A 26,932-nucleotide genomic window follows, 5' to 3' on the forward strand; every position below is an offset into this window, starting at 1 on the left:
AAGTCTAGCTTCATGACATCCTTGTGGATACCAAGGGAAGAGAACAACACCTTTAGGTTCAAACTTAAGTTTAAGCCTCAATTGCATATTATATTGTAGCACCAGTGTGTAAGGCTAGCCGAGGGATATCCTTGTGGCTACTTAGGGAAAGAGGCTTGAACTTAAGTTCGAACCTCGCCTAACTATGCTAGTATAGCAAGTCTAACTTAATGACATCCTTGTGGATACTTAGGGAAAGCGGCTCAAATCTAAGTTCGAACCTTGCCTACATATGCTATTGTAGGCTAGCTTAATGACATCCTTGTGGCTACTTAGGGAAAGAGGCTCAAACTTAAGTTTGAACCTTGCCTACTTATGCTAGTATAGCAAGTCTAACTTAATGACATCCTTGTGTCTACGTAGGGAAGGTGGCTCAAATTTAAGTTCAAACCTTGCCTACATATGCTATTGTAGCAAGTCTGGCTTAATGACATCCTTGTGAAAGAGGCTCGAGCTTAAGTTCGAACCTTGCCTACATATGCTAATATAGCAAGTCTGCCTTGAACTTAAGTTTGAGCCTCAACTGTATATGTTAGTTTAGCACTAGGGTGTAAGGTTAGCCTCATGATGTCTGTGTGGCTACCAATGCCAGTAGGCTCAAACTTAAGTTCGATCCTCACTTGCATATACTAGAGTAGAACCAGCATGTAGGGCTTGTTGCTACCAAGGGCATAGAAGAACACCTTTAGGCTCGATCTTAAGTTCGAGCCTCAAGTGCATATTCTTTAGCACTAGGATGCAAGGCTTGCCTCATGACATCCTTGTGGCTAGCCTTATTTGCATATGCTATTGTAGCACTAGGGTGTAAGGCTAGCTGTAGGACATCCTTGTGGCTACCAGAGGCAAGAGGCTCAAGCTTAAGTTTGAGCTTCACCTAGATATGTTAGTATAGCACTATCATGAAAATCTAGATTCACTAAGTCCTTTTAGGATTCATGCAAGAATAGAAAAACACTTAGGATTGAACTTAAGTCTAGCCTCATGGCATCCTTCTGGTTACCAATGACAAGAGTCTCAAACTTAAGTTTGATCCCCACTTGCATATTCGAGTGTAGCACTAGCATGGAAGGGTAGCTTGATGACATATTTGTGGCTATCAAGGGCATAGAATAGCACCTTTAGGCTCGAGCTTAAGTTCGAGCCTCAAGTGCATTAGGGAATAAAAATTTACTTTTAGGCTCAAACTTAAGTTTAAGCTTCCTCTCCATATGCTAATGTAGCACTAGGGTGCATGCTTAGCCTCATGACATCCTTCTGGCTAGAAAAATTATAGAGCTTCACTTTTAGGCTCAAATTTAATGTAGCACTAACTTGCAAAACTACCCTCATGACATCCTTGTGGCTAGCAAGGGTACAAAACAACATCTTTTGGCTCAAACTTAAGTTTGACCCTCGCCTACACATGCTAGTGTTTTTTTTTAATGTACTATTTAACTTAAACATATGCTCCTTGTTTAGGTTCTAATATTGTTCTTTTTGGTTGTTTCAGGAATATAGGCTTCCAATGTACTAAGTATACTAGAGCAGGGTGCACAAGTCTTCACACTCGACGTTCTGGAATGTCCACTCACGCCAAAACTATTGCTCTAAGAATAAAGGTTGACAAGACCTTTGAATTAACAAAAGAAGAAGGAGTGAAGTGGTTTGTGGATACCTACGATATAGATGCAAACTACAAAGGTGACGTCCATCTATATATTTTCACAAGGTGATATGAAATATGGAGACATGGGGATTGTTGTGGGTGTCAAAGATGATGTGGATGCAACAGCAATGCCATGCTTTGCATGTAATGTGCTACCTATTGGAGAGACCACAAAGACAAACAAGTTTTGCTTATCATTGGGCACTTTTCATGTAGCAGATATGAATGGTAGCAAACTAGGAAAAGAAAATTCTATTGTAAAATTAGGATTGAAGATCTCCAGCTTCACTAATCAAGAAGACTTAGGTGTGGATTGTATGGAAGACCTAGTGAAGGCAGTGGAACATGCAAAGCGAGTCTTGAGCTTACCAAAGAAGATTGTACCTGCAAAGAAACCAATAGGGGCACTATCTAAGAAAGTTGTGGAGAAGACAGGGAAAGCCATAGCTAGGAGTGCACTTACAGCATCAAGAGGTGCCCGTGCAAGCGTTTCAACACATGCAGAGAAGATCATTGCCACCATTAATTTAGAGGAGCAAGAGGTTCACAAGAGAAAGATGCACAAGGACTCAGAAGAAAAAGCAAGGCAAAGGATGATTCTACTCTTGAGGAAGATCGACAAAAACTAGCAAAGAGGAAGATTAAAAAGAGTGTAGAAGAAAAAGAGGTTTTTGAAGAGGAGTTGATGGACATGGAAACTCCATCCGAAGATAACAAGGCACTAACCTTTTTAGAAATCAAGAAGGGATTATATCCTTTTGGGATTAATGAAGTCTTTAGCATTGACAAGGTGTTTTCCTGCTCCATCAAACTATGTGTATAGAAGATTAAATCTAGATAGGGTCAGGATTTTGACTTTAGACTTCATTCAAGAACCAAATCAAGAGGAGATACTAGCAATTTTGATGCCTTGTGATCCTTCCAAAAAATATCCTCTTGACAAACTTGCCAAAGAGGATGTTCGCAATGTTGATTACTGGATCATCTCAAGACAACACTCCATTAGTGTTGCAAAACGTTTGCAGGGTGCAAAAGTTGCAAAGGTTACCCCTCAGTTGCGTCAACAATTCAAATATAGATGATCAAAGATTATTCTCAATTGTCCACCAAAGATCTGTCGTGAAATCTCCAAAGATGTGAATCTATCTGCTGCAATGTCAATGCAAAAGGAGCCATTTCTTGACCAACTTATGCAAGCACGAGCACAATGGCATGCAAATGGTTGTCCTTCTAAGCCACCACCTGGTGTCAACCAAACCAAGAAGGACTTTGAGGCTTGGAAGGTACTTGTTTGATTCTTTGAAAACATGGATGTGAGTCTTTTTAATCAATATCTATTTGTAAACTAGAGTCTATCATAGGCTCAAGCAAGACCTCCATGTGCTCATTTAGAACTTAAAGTGAGGTTTTAACTTAAGATTTAGTGTACTTGCATATAAGGCTATAGCACAAATTAGCGAGGCTCGAACTTAAGTTTGAGCCCCACTTACATATACCCATGTATTTTGGACTTTGCATAGATGTATGTGAGCATATAAAGAAACAATTCAATCTAGCTAGGCTTGAACTTATTAAGTATGCGTCTCAATCCCACAAGTTAGAGCCTTGTCGATATTGATGTTGGAAGTTTCAATTTTGCAGACCTTTGTTGAGACAACAGAGCACACACTTCAAAAGGGATTTGTCAAGACCGACTTGCATTAGATTCTATGTGATCAACAGATATGGAAGAATTGGGTCAAGATCATGAGACAAAGGGAGAAGCAATTGATGAAGGTTCCGACGAAAATCCTAAATTTCTAACTATGAAGGGTGGTCAGATTTGACAAGCACCTGGCACAACAACACTGACACCTACATTGTTTAGGTGCATTTTAGGCCTCGAGAATAGAGAAGTACTTGAACTACAAAATGCAATCCCGGACAAAACCATCTTACTAAAGAAGGGCAAGCATACCCCTCATAGAATGGACATGGATGAGATGGCTTGGAAGCTAAAAACAGATCCAGTGTTGAAAGAAGCAATAAGATCATTCTTCTTTGATTTGACAAGGGAAAATTTATCTTGGGACCAAGTTTGTGAGAAGTACAAGCTAGGAGAGCATGAGTACAATCAAATGACGAGCTATAGCCAGTACTATGTCAAGGACTCCCTCAACAGAGCAAAGAAGACTCCACCCTCACTTCCAAAAAGTGTAGTAACTCTTCTCAATCATCTTTATAGAGCTAATATGGGCATAATATCTCAAGATGAGTCTATTCCATGGAGAATCAAGGGGGTGGGATTTGATATGGGGAAGATCAAAGACTTTTGCAATACAAAGCACGTACCTTTTCAATTGGTCGTCTTGGATCTTCATGGTACTAAAAAAAAGCACTCTATAATTTTTTTTGCAAATTTGGCACTCAATCTAAACACATTGAATGCACAATACGAAATGTGCTAGTGTGTTTCATTGATTTCATCAATATCGGAATGCTTGTTGAAGGGGTTTCTAGCCAGTCAACTAAGGTCCATATTGAATATGGAAATATCCAAGCAACAAGAGATGACTCATGGATAGATGGAACTGTGGACTCTGCAATGGTTGCTCTTTTTGTTAGCAAGGTTGATAGCTTTGAAGCTATTGGCAAGGCTCATACAAAAAGAGTAATTTTCTCAGGCTCTTGTGGCAAGGATCATGAATTTATTGATAGAAACTTCATTGATGGCCTTATCACATGGTTTTGTCCTGAGCAAAGCTATGTTTTGGAAATTTCTTCCGGTGGAGTTGTGCTGGAGCAAAGCTTGTCGAAGAAGAGAAGGGCAATTGCTCTATGTAAAGATGATTTTGAAGCGATGGAGTTAGAATCTCAATGCTCTAGTCTTTTGGAGAGCGATCCGTCCTTGCAGGAGTGGTGTGGTGCAAGTCAAACATCACTTGCGAGACAAACAGTGGACCTGGATGATACAAAAAAACAAGACCTTAACAATCTTGACATAGATGAGCAACAAAGTAGTGGAGAGGATGTTGATGGAAATGAAGACAATGATAACGTAGACAACAAGGATGATAGTGAAGTTCAAGAAGCTACAAATTTTGATCATCAAGGGGGGGAGACAATGTTGGAGAAATGAGTCTAGTTGTGGATGTTGAGTGTGCAAAAGAAAATGATGAAGATAATGAGGATGATGATGCATGCAATGAGGATGCACAAGAGGATGATAGAGCCCCTCAAGACATTGTAGTAGCTGATGAAAAAGGTGCGAATGCTTCTTAGAGTATTTTTGATACTAGGTTTAATGATGCATGCCATTATCATGTACCAACAGACTCCTAAGTGTAAAAATGGAGGATAGTGTATTGAATTGATCAATTGTGATACTTTAGGTCCTTTAAATACTATTTTCTTAATACTATCTTGTGTCTTTATTTAAAAGTATGTCATTTTCATTAGATTTAATTGATGTTGTTTTAAAAAATGATGGGGGGGATCAAACTTGAGTTTGAGCCATCACAAAGCCCATGTTTTTTGTTTAAAGTGCCAATTCACAAATCATAGCTAACATACAGATGTGTATTAAGGTAAGAAATTTTGGTTTTGGTGAGACAATAATGAAGCATTACCAAACACTAATGAGGCTCAAAAGTTCAAGCCTAACAAGGAGAGCTAGTGAAGCACTTGTGTATGAACTTCAATCACAAACGTCTTGGCTGAGTTGTTCTAAGTGAGACTTGAAATTCCATATCCTAGTGTAGCACTTGCATATGTTACGTGAAACTCATAATGTCTTTGTACCTAACAAGGCATTGAAATTTAGTTTGTAGGCTCGAACTTAAGTTTGAACCTTGCCTCCACATGTTAGTGTAGCACTACCATGTGAGGCCAAGCTGATGAGCACTACCATGTTAGGCCAATCTCAAGAGCATTGTAGTAATATAATCTTCCAAATAGAAATACTTACGGATTATGAAGTAAAAAGGATCATACCTTGAAAAATTCGTAGTTAAGAGGTTTTTTGAATAGGCCCTAGATGTGCACAATATAATAATTTTATACATAATGAATGCGTTGAGACTAGACATGGCTTGAGACTTAAGCCTTACACTTGAAACATAAGCTTAAGGTTAAGACTTAAGCCTTAGGCATGAACTTAAGTTTGAGTCTCACCTCCAAATGTGAAATAGGTAGCATGTTAGGTGAGCATCACGTGATCGTGTGTATGAGTTTCAACGATAAAATTCCTTGTCATAGAATCCTACCTCAGCACTTCCAAGTGAAGATCACAATTTCATATCCTATTGTAGCAATTACATATGTTAAGAAAGAGTCGTAACCTATAACAAGAAGCTGAAATTTATTTTATAGGATCGAACTAAAGTTCGAGCCTTGCCTTTGTATGTTAGTGTAGCACTACCATATGAGTCCAGTCTCATGAGCATTGTAGCAAAAAAATGTTACAAATAACAAAATACTTATAGATTATGAAGCAAATTGGATGATACCTTGAAAAATTTATAGATAAGGGGTTTTATAAATAGGTTTTGAGTGCACATAATATAAAAGGTTTTCACATAGTGAATGATGAAGACTAAAAGGGGCTTAGGGCTTACATTTTAAACTTCAAACATAAGCATAAACTTTGAGACTTAAGTTTTAGGCTTGAAACAAAAGCCTAAACTTTGAAACTTAAGCCTTATGATGGAGCTTAAGATTAAGCCTCACTTTCAAATGTGCTTTAGGTATCATTCTAGGTGAGCATTTTTGTGTTAATGTGATAAATGGAGCCTTTCTAGCATAAAACGTCTGGGTTAGATGATGGAAATGAAATGGATTCTATGGTTATTGAAAATCCACTAGACTATTTTCTAAATATCTGGGTTAGATGATGAAAATGAAATGGATTCTATGGTTATTGAAAATCCACTAGACTATTTTCTAAATAGGTAAAAATTTGCCTTTTTCATCTTTCAGATGAAGACAACAAAATAGAAGACGAAGATAACATATCTCAAGCAGCACAAGTGCTACCCACCATTGTTGGAGAGACCCAGTTTCATAAAGGTGATCTTGTAGAACAAACCTCTTAAAAAACTTCAAATGACATGACTAAAGAGAACGAGAACATGCTACCTATGATTGGAGAGACCCAAATTCATGAAAGCGACATTAGGAATAGTGAAGAGGAGATGGTGGTGGTGGAGCATCAAAGTGATTTTGTTGTGCAAAATTCTCCAAAACCTTCACACGACACTAACAACATGCCTCAAAGAGATGAGGATGCAGAGGGTAGTGAGAAGAAGGGTGAAGCCAATGAAGAGCTCCAAGTGACTCTTGCAACCAAGGACATACAAGAAAAAATTGACAAAGGGACACGAAAAGCGACACCAAATACAAACAAAGTCCAAAGCGTTCAAGAAAGGGAGCAAGGGATTGAAGTTGGTGAGAAAAACAAAGGTACTTATTTTTCCAATGTGATTAGTATAGATATGGCCCTTTTTGGAAGATAATACAAAATTCTATTATGTTGTCTTTGCAGGTGAAATTGACATTCAAAATCAAGTATCCAGTGTGCCACAAGTAGACATCAACGTTGAGGAGCTAGGTCCTGATGCACAAAAATGTAGGCCACTTAAAAGCTTATATTCTTTTGAGAGAGATGGAGATAAACTAGTCTTTCAATCTTCCAACATCAATAGAGAAATGCAATCACTTTTAGGAGACATCATTAAAGATGAGTATGGGAGTATGAGACATAAATAAACGTGTGCAATTTACAATTGTGTGTTGCAAATATATGGTCCCTTGTTCTGAGCTTTATAAGTGCAAAACCTTAAATTGTTATCATTCTTTTGTATCATATGTAGAAAATATTGCTCATGCAATCAACATGAAGAAACATGCACTCATTCTTGATCTTAATGGAGTTTTACTCATCAAAGAAAACAAGAGGCATCTATGTACAGTTGTGTCAAAATTGACCTTGGTCACAACACAATTGTTGTTCGCCCGGGTTATTTTGAAATTTTGGATGAGATATGTCAGTACTTTCATGTTGATATTTGGTCCACCATGCTACAAAAGAATGTTTGCACTTATGTGAACACTCTTGAAAAGCATGCACATAAAAAATATCATTTCTTTATGGTATGGGGACAAGAAGATTGCTACATCCATAATCTTCAAAAAGTATATAGACCGGATAAGCCTAATGTTGAGGCTATGTTTAAGCCTTTGTTGAGGGTTTGGTATCAATGCAGGAATTTATGTAGTACAAAGAATACATTGCTCATTGATGATAGCCATTTCAAGGGATGTATTAACCCAAAAGATAACTGCTTATATCCTGAAAGTTTTCAAGGGAGGCATGACTATCTTCTTTGCATTGCGCTTCTACCATACCTTTTAAATCTAAATAATACAGATGACATTCGATCTGTTATTTCACTCAATCGGCTAGGACAATCTCCAATCACAGAGGTTCATGACCTATTTACAAAGTTTCAAGACATTATGGAAGAATGGGGCATGTTCAATGTCCAAGTTCTAAGGGAAGAACTTGACAACAATTCAGTCGAAGTGGAAAGCTCATCTTGTGCATCTTCACAGCTACCATTGTGCAATAACAAGTTAAGTTATGTTCAAGAAAGTAGGGGCAAGAAAGTATTAAACTCCTTAAGCAAGGATCCAGCTATGTTGGCATCCAAGTTTAGTGTGCCACTATTATCTTCAAACCAGCTGAACTTGTTAAAATTGTCTCACAAAACAAAAAATTTGAGCGATCAACATGCTATTGATTATGCTAATAGCTTGGGGTATGGTCGTGGTCATTTCATTAGCGGAGTTGCAGCAAAAGCATACATATCAAAGCTACAAAAGGCCTACTTAAGCTTATGGGTAGGACTCACTTTAGATTTATCAAAAAATATAAAAAATACAATCAAATTGTTATCTAATCTAGCATATTTGTTATTGCAGGTGGAAGAAAACAACCAGTAAGGTCTTGGCATGCGCGTTGACTCAATTACCTGGAATTTTCACATACATCTAGAGTGGTGGAAATGTGTTAAGAAGATTTTGACCAAAACAATGTGTTGGGCTCTAGTATTCCGGCCAAAACAATGTGTTGGGTCCAATTATTTGAACATGAACCAAATTTGTACACTTTTATGTTTCATCAACTAGATGTTATTCAACCTTGGAAAAGAAGTCTCTCTTTTATCTTTGTGGTTGGAGCTCTTCGTACAAGATTTCTTCTGTGTACTTCTGTTGTCTTCTCAAGGTTTAAGTATATATATATCATGGATAAAATAAATAATGTTGGTGCACAGTGTGTTAATTGAAAATAATATCTCTTCCATTGACTATCATGCCTTTTTTTTGGAACAGGAGATTCTGAAGCATATAAATTTGATTTCAAATGTACAAAGCATTTACTATTGAGGTGGCACATGTCATTGAGGACTCATAGGCTTAGAAGGAAACTGATTCCACCACCCTCAGATACTATACGAAAACAAAGAAGAGTATTGATCTTTGAACTCAATGGTGTTTTACTTAAGACCATTGAAATGCAACATGGTGATGTATGCCAAGATTGGGAAAAACATATGCATCTTGTTGAAGAGAGTACAAATGTGTGGCATTTTATTTGCAAAGATGCATTCACTTTCCTTGATTTTTGCATGCAATGGTTTGAGGTGTGGATTTGGAGCACTAATAGATTGCAAAGGACTCGTCATATTCTTGAGTTATGCTTTCCACAACAACATAAAAAATTTAATGTCATAGCAGGACAGAAAGCATGCCAAAAGACAGATCTTCTAATTGAATATTGATTTGTATACCACAAGAACTTGGATGTAGCATGGAGAATTTTTCATGATTTGGATGGAAATAATACCTTAATTTTTGATGAGGCCCTTTACAGTTTAATGTGGAACATGCCCGAAACCTACTTGATTTTTTCCAAAAATGTGGAATCAATTAATAGAAGATCTTGAAAGTTTTTTGGAGAGAACAATCACTGCATGGTTACTTGGTTGGATCTATGCAAGGGACAAACGAGAGTATAATTGCAATATGTTGGTAAATGAAGCAGCTTGTGATAGAGAAACCTTGTACGTATTGGAGCAATACATGAGAAAACGCAATGTTTAATGATGTATTTATAGTCATTGAGCCTCTTCACATAGTACCATTTCCTCGGATGAGTTGTAAAATAATTGGATCCATGTAAATATGTGAATTGGATTTTATTTTCTATCTTGATGTTTCTAAACACCACACTATTTTGAGGTCCCTTCAATTCTAAAATTTGTTTTTGATTATTGTAGATTCTTTTCATGAGTGTTGATATAGCCAATTCTTTAAAGTTAATGTCTCAAATTTGAGCTACTAATTCAAAGAACTTTTTCTACATGAATAATGGTGTATAATGCAAATTGAGTTTAGTGCCATGCTTCCCTCATGCTTTTGATGTCATTGTAGTTGATGCATATAAGTATGTATATAAATACACATATCCCTATAGATATGTGTTAAGGGGTGGGTATATGAAACATAGAGTGTAACCGTCAATAGATGATAGCTCACACTACACAAAAATACTAAGTTTTTTAATAGAGTTATAAGAAATGGGACTTGAATAATTCCCAAAATTCCTAAATAGGTCTTCCTTTGAAGATACTGAGAAATATTCATCTCCAAAAGCTGCATTAAATTGTTGGATAAAGGCCAACACTTTATTAGTTGCTCCAAAGGTTCCATCATAGGTAAGGAAAGTGATGTTCTTACCGCTCTCTTTGAATTTATTCAACTTACGTGACCTTTTCCATGCTGCATAGCTCCTCTATTTACCCCTTCTCTTCTCTTTCTTGGGTGGAAAGTCACTGCCCTTCATGTCAGAAGATGGTGATGATGAGATTCCTCTTCTTTTTGGGAGGAGTAGGTGACCACCAAGCCTGCTGTCTTCTTGGGGCAGCATTACTTTTCAGAGGGAGGTGGAGTGTCACTTCATACCTCTCCCTTGAAAGTTTAGGGTGCACTTCTTCTTCTTGAACAGTTTGCCTTGAAGGTCCTTCTGGTATCTCCTCTTCATTACCCAAAGAGATTCCTCTTTTGGGAGTCTCACCAAGAGGCCTCACAAGAATTCTCTCTTCTTGGGCATTTGAGGGAATTTGAGCTTGAAGGGCTTGAATTTGTCTGTGAATATCCACTTGCAAAATAGGGTCTCCCATTGCTTCTTGTAGCTTGTCAACAAGGTAGTTGACAACTCTACAACCATCATCAAATGCTACACCAGGAGCAAAATCTAAGTTGTCAATCTTAATTACATTCTCTTGATTATGTTGGGCCAACGATTAAATTTTCATTTAAGTGTATGCGAACTCTTTTCTTGGCACTTCCAAAACTTTGGCTACCACTTCTCTTATCCCTTTAAAACTAGCACTCAAGTAACAACACCCATGGTTTAGAATATTGTTAATTGAAAAGAGTAGTGAAGTGGGTTTAACAGTGCAAGGCTGGCACCGGTTCCTATCAGGTGACTAATAGCTCAATAATGGTTAATCCATGGGCAAGTCCCAAAGGACTCCGTCATTAAGACCATAGAACCCGATGGTGTCCCCTGTACCTTGTAGACATGCATATCAACCAAGTTAATAAATCATAGTCCCACTTACCCTATTGCAATGAACAACTCCAACCTTTCATAGCATCATGATTTGTTTACCTCTTTTGAGGATGTCCCTCATGGGAATTCAATCACTTGTGCCAACAATGCCTCTTATTTGGTCAAGGGAGTTGGAAAGATCGTGCTGACTCCTGTGAATGATAGTTATTTCACACTTGCTGATACATTGTATATACTTGGGATCAAGGCAAATCTTTTGTCTGTATCTGCACTTGTTAGACTTGGTCTTGTAGTCAAATTTGTGGATGATAGATGGACAATACATGGTCTCATTGAATGAAATATTTGCCAAACATGTTTGTGGAAAACGCATTTTGGGTAAGATACAATGTTTAAACTTTCCAAAGGATGGTTCCAATTAGGGCCACATGCAGGTTGGAGGTTGTGCATAGTGATGTTTGTAGGCCCGAGCCCATGCAAACTCCGTTCTTGAGCAATTACCTTTACTTCGTGACTTTCATTGATGATTACTCCAAGCATGAATGGGTGTATCCGCTTAACATGAAGTCCAAAGTGTCTATGTGCTTCAAGAAATTTTTGGCTATGACTGAAAATGTCTCAAAATGTACTAAGGTGTCCTACAAAAGCTTTACAGTCTATGATTCCATATGAAGCATGGCATGATAGAAAGCCTTCTATTGAGCACATGCGTGTTTTTGGTTGTTTGGCTTATGGGCAGGCTAGAGGTATGCCAAAATGACTGGTGCATACTTTGTGCAACAATAAGTTGGATGCATCTTTGTCTAGTCGTACTCATTCAAGTTCTCGCTATGCATCTTATGCATCAGATTGTTATGCTTTGGCTGTGTCTAGCTTATATGATGTTGATGAACCTCTATCTTTTGATGAAGCAAATAATTTTGAAAATTGGATGGCTACCATGCAATCAGAATATGATGCACTTATGGAAAACGACACATGGACTTTATGTGATTTTCCAAGCCCATGCAAACTCCGTCCTTGAGCAATTACGTGACTTTCATTGATGATTACTCCAAGCATGAATGGGTGTATCCACTTAAAGTGAAGTCCAAAGTGTTTATGTGCTTCAAGAAAGTTTTGGCTATGACTGAAAATGTCTCGAAATGTACTAAGGTGTCCTACAAAAGCTTTACAATCTATGATTCCATATGAAGCATGGCATGATAGAAAGCCTTCTATTGAGCACATGCATGTTTTTGGTTGTTTGGCTTATGCGCAGGCTAGAGGTATGCCAAAATGACTGTGCATACTTTGTGCGACAATAAGTTGGATGCACCTTTGTCTACTCATACTCGTTCAAGTTCTTGCTATGCATCTTATGCATCAGATTGTTATGCTTTGGCTGTGTCTAGCTTATGTGATGTTGATGAACCTCTATCTTTTGATGAAGCACATAATTTTGAAAATTGGATGGTTGCCATGCAATCAGAATATGATGCACTTATGGAAAATGACACATGGACTTTATGTGATTTCCCTCCTGGTAGAAAGGCCATCGGTACGAAGTGGGTTTACAAGTCGAAACGCAAGTCAGATGGTGAGATTGGTTGCTATAAGGCTTGACTTGTTGCAAAGGGTTATGCACAACAAAAAGGTATAGTGTTGGGAGGTGTTGTAGCAACGACCCAATCGCAACCCACACAAAATTATCAAATCTGTGGATCGGCAACCCAGCTAGGGCATGGAAGCACGAGCATCGGATTAATAGAAATAGAGGATTCAAGAGGTCACCTCTCATCTCCAATGCAAGTAGAGATTAGCCATGGCAAAACTAACTCTAAACATAATCTAATCACTAATCAAATAACTCCTACACACATCAAGTCCACCGAAGTCCGACTTACCATAGACTAGAAACCCCAAGCACACTAATGATAAGCACACACTAATTACCACATGTCAATCACGGCACTTCATCAATAGCTACACACACGAAGTGAATGGTGGTAGAGTTTCATAAAACCTATCTACACACCAACAAACAATAGGGCACACACACTAATTACAAGATTAAGACCCAACTTAATCAACCTAATTAGTGATGCTAAATATCACAAATCGAATGCTTGTAGAAGAATAGAAGTGGTTAATAGCAAGAAGTACATACCTCTCTCAAATCTAAAAAAATGAGAGTGTAATACTACTTCATGACATAATGAGATGTAGAGAAGAAGTAGACTAATGAGAAAATAGGAATTATATTAATCAAGAAGAGCTTACTCTAATTACAATGGATTAGTCCTAGCCTCTTAAGCATGGAAATTAAGCTCAAGGCTAGGCCATAGAGTGAACACTCAAGAGAGAGGGAGCTCTCAAAAGTGGATCCTCTAGAGTGGATACTCAAGAATGAAGCCTCCTTGCATAAAGGCTTCGTTTTAAAGGCTTTCACCACAATCCCTTCTACTATGGGTTTAAGCTTGAGCCCTCTAGTTAGAATATGCAACTTTGGAACTCCAAGTGAGCCCAAGACTTATACAAAGTAAGTTGGAAATATTATGCACAACCATAAATATCTCCCGCTTGATGCATATTCAGTGTATCCTGTGTTAGCCGCCACTAACATTCTCCCCTTCCTAATTTGGCACACGTCCTCATGTGCCGATGAAGCAAGACATGGTAGAAAGCAAGTCCATGGAAGAAATGTTGAGCTGCAAAACATAAGAATAAATAATGAGCATCAAAGGCCAACAAGGATAAATAAACATGAAGCACAATGAACAATCATGCAAAGTGAATTTTTTGCTTTAGAAAGATGGGTGAATCATAGTAAAAAACTAGACAACAAAAAGAAAAAAAGACACCTAAACTATCCTGAAGATTAAACCACTTGGAATTTCAGTTTTATGCCTGAAACACGAGCAATCAATTATGACCCTAGGCTGATGCAAGTTCATAAACCTACTAGCCTAAAAACTATGTGACCAATATTAATAATTCATTCAAGTCTATCATGTCTATGGCTATAAAAAAGCTCATAATCTATTAGTACATTGTCACAACTTTTTGAAGCTCATGGAATTGTTGTTTTTGTCATGCATTGAAAAAAGTAAAGCAACAATCACAAGGCTACCACCCCAAGGCAAGTCTAGGTGCGACTCTCGGCTCCTTGAACCCTCAAGAAGGTGTTCCAAAAGCCTACTAGCCTACCAAGGCGACGACTAACCCCTATCAGCCCAGGGCATCGATTTAGGGCCTTGACCAAGCAAGCCAAGGTGATTCCCCTCGCCTGCCAAGGGCCAATAAGGCGCTAGGCCTCACAAAGACAAAACATAACATGGAGATTTTCTTTTCATGTGTCTAGTAGCATTTTTGCTACTTTTTCTTGATACTTTTTTGCTTCATTGTTTCATTTCACATTTTTATTGTTTCCAACATGAGATGCTTATGGAAATTGGACTAAAGGACTAAAGCCTAATCATAGCCCTAGGTCATGTTAAAATTGAATTGAGTATTAAGACTATCACTAAGACTCTAGGACTAATGGGAAATGACCCTACATTAACCTAAGGTCAATGCCAATTACCTATGATTAGCACACATAAAACCTAACTTTTTTGATGAGTTAATATTCACAAAGCAAAGTGTTGAAACTTTAGTATGCCTAGCTTTTGAACATGAAAGAACCATAGCTTAGAAGCAAAAAATTACTTAAGCCAAGCATAGAGAATGGACATATGAAAAAAGAGCAAAATCATGGAAGGATTACACCTATTCATGCTCTTTGTGCATCCTTGAGCAAGTATCCCCTTTGTAGAGAAGTCTCTTGATCTTTTGATTACAATCCAAGCAAATCTAAGTGTAAACACTAGATTCAAAGGCCTTTTATTGAAAGCCAAATGCACACAAAATTATCAATGAAGCCTAAAGCTAGGGTCTTGCATACCTGAATTTGCCAAAGGGAAAAAACCCAAGGGAAAAGGGTGCCTTTGGTTATGCACATGATGCTCTTTGATAGCAAATTTATGCATACATAACAACCATGAGAGATAAAATGAGCTTCTACATAAGCAAATTTTGTAATTTTTACCATCTCTCAATCATGATTCAAAGTTGATTATTTTCTAGCTCAATGAAATATGGAGTTGAAAACAAGCCAAGAGCTGAAAATAATGCAGCTTTGATGAAATGATGTGGCTCTTCAAGCCAAATTTTACAATTTAAAGCTCCAAACAAGTTGGCTAACAAATAGCTCACATGAAATTTTTCCATTCGAGAGCAATCTATGAGCTAGAGATGACTGCAACTAGATGAAATAAAAATTAATGGCTCTCAATAGACAAATTTGTACTTGAAAGCTCAAAAAAGTTGGCTAAACACTAGCTCAAAATGAAAAAAATTAACTTTTGACCAAGCTATGAGCTAGCATGTATACAACTTTTAATCCAAAGAATTTTGGAATGGCTCTAAATAGCCAAGTTTTGCAATTTTCTGCAATGATGACCCCTTCTTGGATCAATGAAATCACACTCCTGCCACAACCCTTCAAAACAATTCAAATCATTAGTGCTCTTAAGCATTGGCCATTTAAAGTAAGCACTAAAAAATGCAAAAGCAATGTCAAGCCCAAACTTTTAGTGATCTCGTTTGTAGCAGGCTACAATGTCACTTTCACAGGACACACAGTTCATACATTTGGTCTGGTTTGGTTCACACTAGACGTACTCTCTTGGCTGGGCAGCGACACGTGGTAGGGATACGATGGTGGTTCTAGTGGACATCGTGGCCAGGTCACCATCACCACTCAGTCTGGAGATAGACTTAGATGGCTGAGATTTATGAGCCATTGGTGGCTCTTTATGGTGGGACATGAGTAGTAGTTGTTGGGTCATAGAGATCAAATTCTAGATATATGGTCTAGGGTCGTCGTTTGGAGGAGCAAGTCTATACACACAGCACGTCTTCACCATCCATGCACATCTGAGCCTCGACACCCCCATTGTATCTGTGAGTCCTGGGCTGGAGCTGAGTGTGCTGCCACACCAAAGTCTGTATCGGTTCTTTGAGATAGTCGAGTCATATGTTCTGGTCTGCTGTTGTGTCTCTGTGAGCTTAGTTATTACCTATTGGTTCTTTGTTTTTAGTCTGTTTTGAGTGAGATTGTCACGCACATTGCACTGAGGAGCACCCACTGTAGAGAGCATGACACACTATCCGCGCTATAGGTGCTCTCATTTTGGCAATCACGGTGGGACCTCAACTGAAGTCTCACTCTTTGTTGAGGTACAATTAAGAAGCTAGCTAGTTTTTACCTAGCTTTGCCTACTTTGCCTTTCGCTGTGCAACTTGTTGGTCTGGTCCTCTCTCGCCCTGGTCCAACCAGCTCCTGGTCTAGGCCTTCCTCGTCCCTTGTCTAGTCCTTCCTTGTCCCTGGTCTAGTCTCTCCTCGTCCCTGGTCCAGCCAGGTGGGCTAGTCACTTGCCTGGTCTAGTAGAGTCTAGACCTGTGTTCAGCCAGTTAATAGTCTTCTTGCCCAAAGTTTGGTTGGGTTTGAAGTCATTGTATGACACATAAAAGGCGGTCATTTGAGTGTCAAAATGCACTACTAAGTACTACAATAGAAGGTGTCAACCCTTGGTACCTGGTAGAAGTCCACCAACCTCATCACCCATACCTCCACATACAGCCTCATCCATTCCTCTGTCGAGTTTGACATCTTCCAGGTCACCTTCCCTAGTGAAGCTCTCCCCTATTTTGTTACATCAAGCTATTGAGCAACAGGCTCCTGAGCAAGAGGCCATGGAGGCGTTGACCAATGTGTTTGCAAAGGTAAACATCAAGTTTCCTAGCTTCAAGGGACTCTCCTCAAAAGATGTAGATGACCATGCAAGGAGGTTCGTGTCTCTCTGTAGAGGTCGTGGTCTTAACAGGGAAGATGCTTATTTGGTACTCTTTTCATCTACCTTAGATGGCTTAATAGATAAATGGTACAATCAGTTTGCAGAGAACCATTTTGCAACTTGGGCAGCTTTAAGACAACAGTTCTGTGCAATATTTAGGCCAGGTGACTACCAGGAAAAGGTGTTGGATGAGTTAGCCAACATGGTGCTCCAGCCAAAGGAGACTTTTGCAAAACTCATGACTAAAACCAAGTCTCTGGTTGCCAAGCTTCCCCAGCAACCCGGCGAATTTATGGTTAAGAAGTGGGTGGAGAAGGCTCTTCCCAAAACTTCTCAGCAAAAACTCCAAGAGAGTCTCCGACCCGACACCACTCTGGAGGAGTTTGTCGCGGCTGCTACTAGGATAGAGGGAGATAGAAAGCTGTTCACCAACTCTCCTCAGGTAGAGACCCCTTCAATGTTTTTGGAAAGTCCTTCTAATCCTTTAACTTCTTTATGCAAGGAATTGGAAGCCCTAAAGTTACAGCGAGCTCTTCAAGAGGAGAGGCCCTTCTCTCTTAGACAGGAGAAGCCTCCACATCACGAGGCATTCGAACAGATCAAGCGCGAGCTAGAAGAGCTCAAGTCTCAACAGGAGACTAAGGCTATGGTTTGGTGTAGCTCATGCCGCTCTCTAGGGCACCCTCCATAGGAATGCCCCCTTCGAGTTTACTGCCACTTCTGTGAAATGTCTAGACACGAGGACAAGGATTGCTGCTACCTCAAGGGATTGCAACAAATACAACAAAGTCTTGGTCCTACACTTCAACAAGGGCCAACACCTGCATCCAACATGGTTTCTCCATGTAAACATCCACACCATATGCCACATTTGCTGACAGCCCCTCCTATGCAAGCTATGCAAAGTACTTTTCCGTCTCAGAGCTTTTATCATACCCATGCTCCCTCATCACCTCAAAACTTCTATGCCTCCACCTCCAACTCCATACACCAGGAGCAAGGAGCACCTCGCCGTTCGACTCGCCCATTGAATCGACCCATTTTGTGCTACAGATGTAGGGAAGATGGTCATTACGAAAGCAAATGCCCTCTGCCTGAAGCGTCCCCTCCCTGCCGTCATTGTCGTGAAATGAAGGATCACTATAGTAAGGATTGCCCTAAAATTTGTGCATCCACGGCTTCGAACCCGAGTCAAAGCCAGAATGAGTTTGCCTTTCCCAAGCTCAATTTGATAGTAGCACTGTTCCTCAGCCGCCCCCTTCTACCCACGTGGTTACCCCTCAAAATAAGCTGCAATTGGTGGAGGAGCCATTGGGTGTCCTCACTCGGGCCAAGAGAGCCACTCTCAGTCTTAGTATTCCAACAAGTTCAACTCCCCCACACATTCTCACACCAGTGGATACCCTGCCTTCAGATGTTGACAAGCCATCTCCTAGTGCCATGAAAGAATCCAAATCTTTGCTCTTCAATATTGATGAAGCTTTCTTGGAAGCAGTTTTCGATCTACAAAAGATCAAGGTACCAGAGAAACAACTAGTAGAACAAGAAAATCTTAGGGCAGAGACAGTGTTGAAGAACACCTTCCAACAAGTGTCCCTCTATGACATGCTGCGACTAGATGCGAGTTTTAGAAGCGAAACCCTTGCTGTTATTCAGTCACTTTACCCTGGAGCAAGTCCTAGTGGTGGGAACCTCCCAGTGCGACCATCAGAGTCCTATATGATATCAAATCCTGTTGCTCCCGTCATTGATTATAGAAGCCCTCACCTGACAGTGTCCATCTTGGGGCATCAATTTTCAAGAGTAATTGTGGATGGTGGATCTGGCATCAATATGATGCATGAGTTCACTATGATGGCTTTAGGCCTGCAGCCTACTCAACTTGACCCCTTCACAGTAACATTGGCTGACCAGAGGACAATATACCCTGTGGGCATAGTGGAAAGGGTGCCTCTGCACGTTCAAGATTTCACTTTTAGTTTGGATTTTGTTGTGATTCATCTTCCACAGGTGGATGGAGGATTTCCCTTGCTCATCGAAAGACCATGGCTACGACACACTAAAGCACTTCATGATTGGGGAAACGATGCCATGTGGATACATACTCCTGGCTCCCCGATGCAACCAATTTGCCTAGAAGGAGGCATGGATCCCGTCATGCAACATAGTTCTTTGTCCCTAGCAACCATCCTTGAATTGGAATAGCCTACTCCACCTGACGGGTCAAATGAGGATCTGTTGGAGTGGTTGGATCCTACCAAAGCTATGCCCTGTTTTGGAGTTTTGATTCACTCTTTGCCTGAAGGTACACCCTCTTCCAATTTTTCCACAGTAACTAAACTTAATGGGCCACCCGAGCCAACTCAAAGGTCGAAGGTCAAAGAAGCTACTCCTGATGCGCCCTTGGTGGAAGCCTTTGAATTTGGTGAGCCTACGAAGAATCATAGAAGCGGGAAGAAATCACCTCTACAAGAGTTCACCCCCCTTCAAACATTAGCCTCAGTGGTGTCTGCTCCAACCAGAACAAAGCTCTCCTCTGTGTCTAACAAACTCCCTTCACAGAGCCCCCGTCCTACTGAATGAATTCCCTGCTCATGATAGTTGTCTTGCTCATGGTACCTCCTCATGCTCTCCATCAACTACCACGCTCTGTAGCATCTCCTCTTTCAGACAGTGGACCATGGAGTTGTCTTGCTCATGGTTCCTCCTCATGCTCTCCATCAATTGCCACGCTCTGTAGCATCTCCTCTTTCAGACAGTGGACCATGGATTTCATCTGCAATGGAACAAGAATTATTCCGGACACTTCCTCACACCCTCTCGCCCCCATCTACCCCCATCTACCCTATCCCCTACACCCTACAATCCCCCTCACACCCCCTCGCCCCCCTACCCTTTTCCCCCTCACCCCTAGTCCCCACCCCTCACCCCCCTACTCACCCTTCACCCCTACCCTTTTCCCCCTCGCCCCTTGTCCCTTCCCCTCCCCCCTCACTAGCCCTCGCCCCTACCCCTACCCTTTTCCCCCTCACCCCTCGCCCCTACCCTTTTCCCCCTCGCCCCTAGTCCCCCTACCCACCCCTCGTCCCTACCCACTTCCCCCTAGCCCCTACCCACCCCTAGACCCCTTATCTACCCCTCGCCCCTACCCACCCCTAGACCCCCTACCCACCCCTAGACCCACTATCTACCAACCCCTTGTCCCTACCCACCCCTAGACCCCCTACCCACCCCTAGACCCCCTATCTACCCCTTGCCCCCTACCCACCCCCTGTCCTCCCTACCCACCCCTAGACCCCCTACCCATCCCTAGACCCCCTACCCATCCCTCGTCCCCCCTACCCACCGCTAGACCCCCTATCTACCCCTCGCCCCCTACGCACCCCCACCGATGGCTCGCCCCCCTACCCACCCCTCGTCCCCCCTACCCACCCCCTACCTAGGCCTCGCCCCTACCCACCCCTTATCTAGCCCCCCCTCGCCCCTATCTAGCCCTCAACCCCCACCTATGGCTCGCCCCCCTACCCACCCCTCGTCCCCCCTACCCACCCCCTACCTAGGCCTCGCCCCTACCCACCCCCTATCTAGCCCCCCCTCGCCCCTATCTAGCCCTCAACCCCCCTACCCACCCCTCGCCCCTACCCACCCTTTCCACTCTGCTCAACCAGGGCTGGTAGCTTTGGAGTTTCTGAAGCAGGTCTTTTGGTGTTTCACAGCAGACGAGCAAGATGAAGAGCCTTTTAACTGTTTCCTTGTGTCTTTCAAGCATCACCTGGTTGCCATTCCGTTGCTGTAAATGCTTTTTGTTCTTCCATCACAATGGTGCTTAACCTTATTTGCGGTATTACTCGAGTTTTTGGTCATCCCTATTTTTGAGCAACTTCATCTGCAAGCATGGACCATGTCATTTGCCTCTCAATATGGTTATGGAGGATAAAGATGCATTGGATCCAACCGAGTATATCTCTTTGCTGTGGATCCTCATTCTGTTTTGCCAATTGGGATTCTTGGACTATGCAATCATACTGGGTTCCTGCCTATTCAAAGGCTTAAGGAGTTTGCAAGCAGTGCAGTGTTTTTAACTGCACTTTTGAGGCATGTAAGGTCATGGTTGGGCCTAGCACCTGCTTCAAGAAAGACGTACAAATGCTGTACCTAGTGGTTTTCTTTCACAGTTTTTTCAGTATTTCCTCTCACCAAGACGGTGAGCGGTTTTGTGGTGGGCAACCTGTAGCAGGCTACAATGTCACTTTCATAGGACACACAGTTAGTACAGTTGGTCTGGTCTGGTTCGCACTAGACGTACTCTCTTGGCTGGGCAGCGAAACATGGCAGGGATACGACGGCGGTTCTACTGGACATCGAGGCCAGGTCATCATCACCACTTCGTCTGGAGATAGACTTAGATGGCTGACATTTATGAGCCATTGGTGGCTCTTTATGGTGGGACATGAGTAGTAGTTGTTGGGTCATAGAGATCATCTTCTAGATATATGGTCCAGGGTCGTCGTTTGGAGGAGCGAGTCTATACACACAGCATGTCTTCACCATCCTTGCACATTTGAGCCTTGACAACCCCATTGTACTCGTGAGTCCTGGGCTGGAACTGAGCGTGTTGCCATGCCAGAGTCTGTATCGGTTCTTTGAGATAGTCGAGTCATATGTGCAATTGGTTGTTCCCCCTTCAAAGTTCATTTATGCAGAATCATCTCACACAACCATAGTATACACAATGATTACCGCATTGATTCATCTCCCTGCATCTTAATGAAGCACCATGGCCATTCCTCCCTTTTGAGTCAAGCCACGGGGTGGGAACCCATCTTATATATTTTTTTTTCGTCTTTTGTTATTTTTTCTGAGCTGGCATCGTGAGTGGGCGCGTCTCGCGAGAGGGAGGTTTGTGAATGGGGGCGTGGGCCAGCGAGGCATCTGCAGGACACTGAGACTTAGGAACATCATGGCAATTGGGGCCAGGAGGAGCTGCAAGATCAGGTATGTGAGTGTTACGAGCCAAAATGGAAACTGGGTGGGGTAACCTCCTTGTGTGTAGTTGTATGCGGCAAGAGACTTGGGGGTCAGCACCAATCCATGCCAGGCAGGAATAAATGAGGGCCCAAGGGTAACTAGGGGCTAGGTGTGTGTGTGGGGTTGCTTTTGCAATTGGGCATGATAAGTGGCAGAGTATTGGCTGGCCTCGCACGTGCGACATATGACAAATAGAGTGTGTGTGTGTGTGTGTGTGCTCGGTGAATCTGGTCTGCTTTATTCGAAGTCACTACGCTCTAGTGTGAGTCCCAGTGAGGGTGGTTGTGTGTAATGGCGTGGGCCAAGCCAGGCGGTTGAAAAAGGAGTGAGCACGTGCTGTGACGTTTTGAAGCCACGAAGCCACAAAAGGCAGCAACCTACGACCAACATGCGTTTGTGGGTTTTGTGCGTGCACCAAGCGAGTGGGAAAATCAGTTGTGCTGGCAATTTCCTTAAAATGGGTGTGTGTACTGTGCTCGTTTTGTCTGCTTGCACACCAGATTCGGCATCGGCTATGGACTATAGCAAGCCACAAAGGCCAAATTACAAGCAAATGTTGGGAGGTGTTGTAGGAAAGACCTAATCGCAACCCACACAAAATTATCAAATCTGTGGATCGGCATGGAAGCACGAGCATTGGATGAATAGAAATAGAGGATTCAAGAAATCACCTCTCCAATGCAAGTAGAGATTAGCCATGGCAAGACTATCTCTAAACCTACTCTAATCACTAATCAATCACCTCCTACACACATCAAGTCCACCAAAGTCCGACTTACCATAGACTAGAAACCCCAAGCACACTAATGATAAGCACACACTAATTACCACATGTCAATCACGACACTTCATCAATAGCTACACACGAGGTGAATTGTGCTAGAGTTTCATAAAACCTATCTACACACAAGCAAAAAATAGGACACACACACTAATTACAAGATTAAGACCCAACTTAATCAACCTAATTAGTGATGCTAAATATCACAAATCGAATGCTTGTAGAAGATTAGTAAGTGGTTAATAGCAAGAAGTACATACCTCTCTCAAATCTAGAATAATGAGAGTGTAATACTACTTCATGACGTAATGAAATGTAGAGAAGAAGTAGACTAATGAGAAAATAGGAATTAGATTAATCAAGAAGAGCTTACTCTAATTACAATGGATTAGTCCTAGCCTCTTATGGCTAAGAGTGGATGCCAATGTGATCTAACATAGAGGGGTTATGCATAGGATCTAGCCGACTAGGAGAGGCTAGCCCAACCAAGGATCCCATACCAATTGAAATAGGCTATGGTGTGTGTGTGCGTGGTGCGGCAAGTGTGCATGTGTGGTGAGGAAGGAGATGAGAAGAGGGAGTCACTACGCTCTACTCAATTCACACCCTTCCACATGCACACAGCCTCTCTCTATCTCCCTTTGCAAGACAAACCTCGGGGGGACACACACGCGGACACACGCCCGGAAACACACGCGCACAAGCAGAGAAGAGAAGGGGGAAGGGGGAATGACGCCAAGAGACAACAATGAATGGACTTCTTGCATATACAACACCATGTACACCAATCCCCTGCCGGCATGAACCTCGGCAAAAACTTCAACAAGCAAAAAGGCCCAATTGGCCAAAAAGCTACACTGGCAAAAGCTCCAATGGCTCCCCCAAAAAAGCCCTTAAAAATTCACGTTTACATCCTTTTATAAGGGAAGCTAAACCCAAAAAAAGAGAAAATGTGAGCTTCCCTAGCTCGTTCACTTCAACTTGAGCTCATATTAGCATTTTTGTTGCATTGCTAGCACTTGGTTCACTTCATTTGGAAACTCGTGCATGGTGCACCTTGGTTTGTCTTTCGTCCGCCCAATTCGGCCGCCCACTTGGCTTGTCAAAATCGCCCCTTTGAACTCTCTCTCTCTCTCTCTCTCTCTCTCTCTCTCTCTCTGTGTGTGTGTGTGTGTGTGTGTGTGTGTGTGTGTGTGTGTGTGTGTGTGTGTGTGTGTGGTGGGACTGCCCCTTATGTTTCATGCCCTTCGACCTTGGGCCCTCTCTCTCACTGCTGACTGCCGCCGCGCCCCCCCCCCCTGTGCACTAGTGATATTGCTAGTGGGGGGTACCCTTCCCCTCACAAAATCTTAGCCCATGAGGGCGCGGGAGCCGGATCCAACCACATGACACGTCATCACTTTGTACCGGATGCAGCCAGGACTGGTGCGCCATCCTGCCTTCGCCTTCTCCGGCCAAAATGCTGTTGGGCCACGCCCCCATCGCCACCAGCACAGTGCCCAACGAGCACCGCCAAAGCCTCACCAAGGGGAGCTCCCCTCACACCTCCACAGAAGACAATGCCTTCATGGCCCGGCTCTTATACACCACCAACTCACCCTGCCAGTGAGCATATGGGACATCTGGCTACCACATGGTGCCCTCTTATCGACTGCCTCCAAGAACTTCTTTTAAAGAACTTCAAAAAAAAAACCCAAAACCCATTTTTTCCCTTGCTTGCCAACTGTCATCTGGTGATCCGATTGCCGAGCCGCAAAACCCGACTGCATTCTCACATGATTGGCTCCAAACTCATACGACCTTGCCACACTTCAAGATTCCCCGAGACCCCAAACCGCCGTAAAAATGCGAACTTTCATGTGCAACCAACTGCCATATCTTTCTGCTCCGGACTTTGTTTGACGAGCAATCAACTCTTGCTAGCTCCATACACTACATAGCACCTTCTCAAACTCTGTTGAGGACCAAAAAATGCCAGATGGAACGACTTCCCATGCGGTTAGGTGGATACCAACCTAGCCCCCGGCAAAACTTCAACTGGCCATAACCTGCAATCCATAGCTTTGATCTGCAGTCTAAAAAGACGAACATGCTCCTTAATTTGAGCACTATGCGCCTATATGCTAACATCCACTCAGGCCACTTGTCCCCAGCTACCCTGTCTGGCAAGAATTTGCAATGCACTACATCTTCAAACTTCAATATCTTGTGCTCCATAACTCTATTTGATGAGCCGTCTGGAACTGCTCCTTCAGCACCTTGAGCTCTACATTTCTAGGCCCAAAGCATGCACCTTGCACTTCCTTCATTTGCTCCCCAAATTAGCCCCTTCTGAAGCCTTTCTTGGCCTAACCGCATCAACCATACATATCCGCCGCTGCTACCTGTCTACCATGATCTTTCTAGCGGCTCTAGCCCTTTGCCATGCTTCTACTAGCCTGCACATACCTGTCCATGCCATCTTTCATGGTCGACCAACTTTGGCTGCACCAGCGTGTGAGCATTGATGCATCAACAAGTAGGCAATCATTCCAGAGTTCACCATTGGAGCTTGGTTTAGGTGAGATCACTTAGATCTAGAGTAGATTGGGGTAGAGAAGGCATCATTTTAGTCCATAGTGTGTACAAGAGCAAGCGTGAGCTTGCATTTGGCTCATGTAAGTATTTAGGAGCATATGCGTGTATATATTTGTAGAACTAATTTTAAATCTCACTTTTCAAAACACTTTTTTGGATTGTTTTGAAAATTAGTTTTGCCCCCCTTTTGCACATCTCATTTCATGCAATTCATGCTATTCCTGACTAATTTTTTCACCTCTACAACTTTGTAGTTGGACATTTTTCAGATTCTTACCAATTTTGAGATAGAAAGTTTAGATTGCTTGTAGGTCATAGGTTAATAGCATTATAATTTTGTAGCTTGATTTTAGTTTCCTTCAAATGAGATTTTGAAGATGCCTTTTGCGAAACTTCACCATTTTTTTGAGATCCACAAATTTGTAGAAGAAAGTTTTTGCATATTCCTCATGGTTTGGGATATATGATGATCCGGTTTGCAGGTTGGTTTAGTTTCACTACATCTGTGGTGATCATTGTTTTTTGGTTTGTTAGCACAAGGTATGCTTGGGTTATTGATTGATTAAAGTGTGTACAAAGCCAGGCTCTTATGTAGAGCTAGAGAGGCATCTCTACACTCACATGAATATATAACAAGATTCTCATCTGATTACTAAGCTTGACCACATCACGCACATGGCATATCACATGATTTTCTTCCATGGATTGACACATATATTGATGACATGGAGAGAGGGTCTACACATGAGTTGTAGGTGCAACAAAGCACACACCCAACACTTAATCTTGGATCCAACATACATTCCAAGAAACATCAATCTTGGAAAGCCCTTTGACTATCCTATTTAAGATACCCAACCAACCTCATGCGGTCATAACAAGCTATCTTAAATTTATGTTGCTTTGGACCAAATCTAGAATACTATAGTAGAACGAAGCCTCCCCTGGTGCTTGAGCTTCCAATTGTGCTAGTGATTCTCCTTCGTTAAAAAGAATCTTTCTCCTAAGTAGCATTACATCTAATCTCATCTAGAGATTTCCCTCTTTTGAACAATCTTTCCTCCCTAATGGCCTTTTGTCTCCCTTTTGTCTAATCACATGTAGGGCTAACAAGCCCTGTGGTATTTTTATCAAATTGATATTAAAGTCCATAATACTATAAGCTATTCTCAAATTGAGAGTTATGAACTCTAATGGAACAACAGACTCAATCCCATAGAACATTCTAAAAGGTCTCAAGCCTATTGTCACTTTATAAGATGCTCCGTAATCCTGGAGTGTCGTTTGAAAGCTCAAACCCCAACTATGAGCTTCTTTTTATACAAGCTTTGTTACAATTGTCTTTTTAGTCTTGTTTGTACTCTTTG

At 41.7% G+C, this 26,932-nt stretch overlaps 1 protein-coding gene across 3 annotated transcripts in view; it reads right to left on the reverse strand.

The window, feature by feature from the left end:
- Nucleotides 1-13,849: 13,849 nt before the first annotated feature.
- Nucleotides 13,850-26,932, reverse strand: part of LOC147463503 (E3 UFM1-protein ligase-like protein) — a 139,352-nt gene continuing 126,269 nt past the window's right edge. For 2 of the 3 annotated variants that reach the window (XM_086489382.1, XM_086489332.1), the window contains one exon: nt 13,919-13,990. In XM_086489382.1, the coding sequence (XP_086345508.1) occupies nt 13,934-13,990 (57 nt within the window). In that variant the 3' untranslated portion in view covers nt 13,919-13,933. Of the gene's footprint in view, nt 13,991-26,932 lie in introns of all 3 variants that reach the window. The other variant, XM_086489352.1, reaches the window with a different exon arrangement.

The sequence above is a fragment of the Adiantum capillus-veneris genome, chromosome 2 (genome assembly GCF_014529385.1).
Source record: "Adiantum capillus-veneris isolate H3 chromosome 2, ASM1452938v2, whole genome shotgun sequence".
NCBI lineage: Eukaryota > Viridiplantae > Streptophyta > Polypodiopsida > Polypodiales > Pteridaceae > Adiantum > Adiantum capillus-veneris.